At 56.3% G+C, this 3475-nt stretch overlaps 1 protein-coding gene across 1 annotated transcript in view; it reads right to left on the reverse strand.

Annotated features, from left to right (window-relative positions):
- The window catches only part of LOC122192949 (phosphoenolpyruvate carboxykinase [GTP], mitochondrial), a gene marked incomplete at its 3' end in the record, with an annotated part of 5120 nt that overhangs the window by 524 nt on the left and 1121 nt on the right, over positions 1-3475 (reverse strand). The window contains exons 2-4 of the mRNA XM_042893644.1: positions 3220-3420; positions 1976-2163; positions 465-627 (exon numbers count right to left, since the gene is read on the reverse strand). Coding sequence (XP_042749578.1) covers positions 465-627; positions 1976-2163; positions 3220-3420 — 552 coding nt within the window. The remainder of the gene's footprint in view (positions 1-464; positions 628-1975; positions 2164-3219; positions 3421-3475) is intronic.

The raw sequence follows: 3475 nt of genomic DNA on the forward strand, positions 1-3475 counted from the left end.
CCGATGGGATTCCATGGGATTGGGGTCAATGGGAGCCAAAATTGGGGAGGTTGGGTGAAGAGATCCCAAATTTGGGGGGCAATGGGGGGATTCAATGAGTTGGGGGTCAACGGGAGCCAATATGGGGACACAGAGACCCCAAATTTGGGGACACCGATGGGATTCCATGGGATTGGGGTCAATGGGAGCCAAAATTGGGGACGCAGAGACCCCAAACTTTCCCCCCCATTTCCCCTTCTCTTCCCCCACCCAAAAACACCCTAAAAATTCTTTTTTCCCCCCAAACCTCCATTTTTTCCCTATTTTTTCCCTTCTCTCCCCAAAACCTTTTTTCCAACATGTCCCCCCCATTTTTCCTTTCCCTCCCCCCACCCCCCCCAACCTTTTCCCCCCCTGTCCCCTTCGCCTCCCCCCCCCCCAAACCCCCCTAAAAACCCTTTTTTTGTGGGGATGAAACCCATCACCATCATCATCAAACTTCATCCATGCGATGTCGTCTCCCACGCAGTGGATTTTCCATCCCGGCAGCCTGGGGGTCATCATGGCCAGGTTGGTTTTCCCACAGGCGCTGGGAAACGCTGCCGCCATGTAACGTTTCTCACCGGTGGGGGAGGTCACAGCCAGGATCTGAGGGGAGATGGGGGGGTTTTGGGGGGCTGTGGGGGGGTGGGGGGGCAGGGAGGTGAAAAGAGGGGAGAAACAGAGAGAGGAGGGAACCATAGAGAGAAGAGATCTGTAAAAAAAACCATAGAGAGGAAAGAATCATAGAGAGGAAGGATCTGTTTAAAAAAAAACCATAGAGAAGAAAGAATCATAGAGAGGAGAGAATCATAGAAACGACCATAGAGAGAAGAGAACCACAGAGAGAAAAGATGCATAAAAAAACCATAGAGAAAAGAGAATCACAGAAAGGAAAGAAACTTAAGAACAACCATAGAGAAGAGAAAACCAGAGACAAAGAAGTACCATAAAATAAACCATAGAGAGAAACACACAGAGGAAAGAACCATAGAGAAAAGAGAATCATAGAGAGAACCATAGAGAGGAGAGAACCATAGAGAAGAATCACAAGAGACAACCATACAGAGAACCATAGAGAGAACAGAACCATAGAGAGGAAAGAACCATAGAGAGGAGAGAATCAGAGACACCCCATAGAGCCCCATAGAGTCCCACAACCACCCCATAGAGCCCCATAACCACTCCATAGAGCCCCACAGAGCCCCATAGAGCCCCATAACCACCCCACAGAGCCCCATAGAATCCCATGACCACCCCACAGAGCCCCATAGAGCCCCATAGCCACCCCATACAGCCCCATAACCACCCCATACAACCTCATAGAGCCCCATACAGCCCCACAACCACCCCATAGAGCCTCATAGAGCCCCATAGAGCCCCAAAACCGCCCCATAGAGCCCCAGAACCACCCCATAGAGCCCACAGAGCCCCATAACCACCCCATAGAGTCCCATAGAGCCCCACAACCACCCCATCGAGCCCCATAGAGCCCCATAACCACCCCATAGAGCCCATAGAGCCCCATAACCACCCCATAGAGCACCATAACCACCCCATAGAGCCCCATAAGGACCCCACAGATGCCCCCGTTCCCACCAGCATGTGCTCCGCAAGCCAGCCCTGCTGCTGGGCCATGCGGGAGGCGATGCGCACAGCTGCGACCCCAAACCACCCCATAGAGCCCCACAACCACCCCATAGAGCCTCATAACCACCCCATACAGCCCCATAGAGCCCCATAGCCACCCCCTACAGCCCCAAAATCACCCCATACAACCTCATAGAGCCCCATAGAGCCCCATAACCACCCCATACAGCCCCATAGAGCCCCACAGCCACCCCATAGAGCCCCGTAACCACCCCATAGAGCCCATAGAGCCCCATAACCACCCCATAGAGCCCCATAACCACCCCATAGAGCCCCATAAGGACCCCACAGACGCCCCCGTTCCCACCAGCATGTGCTCCGCCAGCCAGCCCTGCTGCTGGGCCATGCGGGAGGCGATGCGCAGCGCGAAGCACTTCTTGCCCAGCAGCGAATTGCCGCCGTATCCCGAGCCGAAGGAGACGATGCGACGCTCCGACGGCACGTGGGCCACCAGCACGCGGCGGGGGTCGCACGGCCAGCAGCTCACCAAGGGCTCTGAGCCCAACGTGGGGCAGATGTGGGGCATTAGGGGCAGTTATGGGGCACCTGGGGGCTGTTATGGGGCAGCCATGGGGCACTGGGGGTGGTTATGGGGCATTAGGGGCAGTTATGGGGCACCTGGGGGCTGTTATGTGGGTGGTGATGGGGTACTGGGGGTGGTTATGGGGCATTAGGGGCAGTTATGGGGCACCTGGGGGCTGTTATGGGGCAGCTATGGGGTACTGGGGGTGGTTATGGGGCATTAGGAGCAGTCATGGGGCATTAGGGGCTGTTTATGGGGCATTAGGAGCTGCTTATGGGGCACTAGGAGTGATTATGGGGCATTAGAGGCAGTTATGGGGCATGAGGGGCAGATATGGGGCATGAGGGGCTGATATGGGGCACTAGGAGCAGTTATGGGGCACCTGGGGGCTGTTATGGGGCAGTGATGGGGTACTGGGGGTGGTTATGGGGCTGGGTCGCACGGCCAGCAGCTCACCAAGGGCTCTGAGCCCAACATGGGGCAGATATGGGGCATTAGGGGCACTTGTGGGGCACTTTTGGGGCCATCTCTATGATCACTGAGGCCATCTCTATGGTCCTCCAAGGATACTCTTGGTGCCATCTCTATGATCACTGAGGCCATCTCTATGGTCCTCCAAGGATACTCTTGGTGCCATCTCTATGATCACTGAGACCATCTCTATGGCCCTCCAGTGACACTTTTGGGACCATCTCTATGGTCTTTGGGAACTCCTTTGAGGCCATCTCTATGGTCCACCAAGAACACTTTGGTGTTATCTCTATGATCACTGAGGCCATCTCTATGGTCCTCCAGGGACACTTTTGGGGCCATCTCTATGATCACTGAGGCCATCTCTACGGTCCTCCAGGAACACTTTTGGGGCCATCTCTATGATCACTGAGGCCATCTCTATGGTCCTCCAGGGACACTTTTGGGGCCATTTCTATGGCCACTGAGGCCATCTCTATGGTTATGCAGGAACACTTTTGGGGCCATTTCTCGGGTCCACTTTGGGGTCCCATCCCCTCCCCAGCCCCACATCTCACCGGTGAGGGGCAGAGGCCGCCCCACGGAATGAAGGCAGCGGACGAAGTCGTCGTCGAGGCGCTGCAGGACGGCGGGGCCCACGCGGGTCATGATGCGCATGGACAGAACCACGTAGGGGGAGTCGGTCAGCTGGACCCCCAGTTTGGCCAGGGGGGACGTGGGGGGACCCATGCTGAAGGGGATGACGTAAAGGGGGCGGCCTGGAAGGGGGAGAGAAGGGGTGGGGGGGGAGAAGGGAAGAAGTGGGGGGGGGGG

The sequence above is a fragment of the Lagopus leucura genome, unplaced genomic scaffold (assembly GCF_019238085.1).
Source record: "Lagopus leucura isolate 7727_CA_CO unplaced genomic scaffold, USGS_WTPT01 34230-0_obj-0_obj, whole genome shotgun sequence".
Lineage (NCBI taxonomy): Eukaryota > Metazoa > Chordata > Aves > Galliformes > Phasianidae > Lagopus > Lagopus leucura.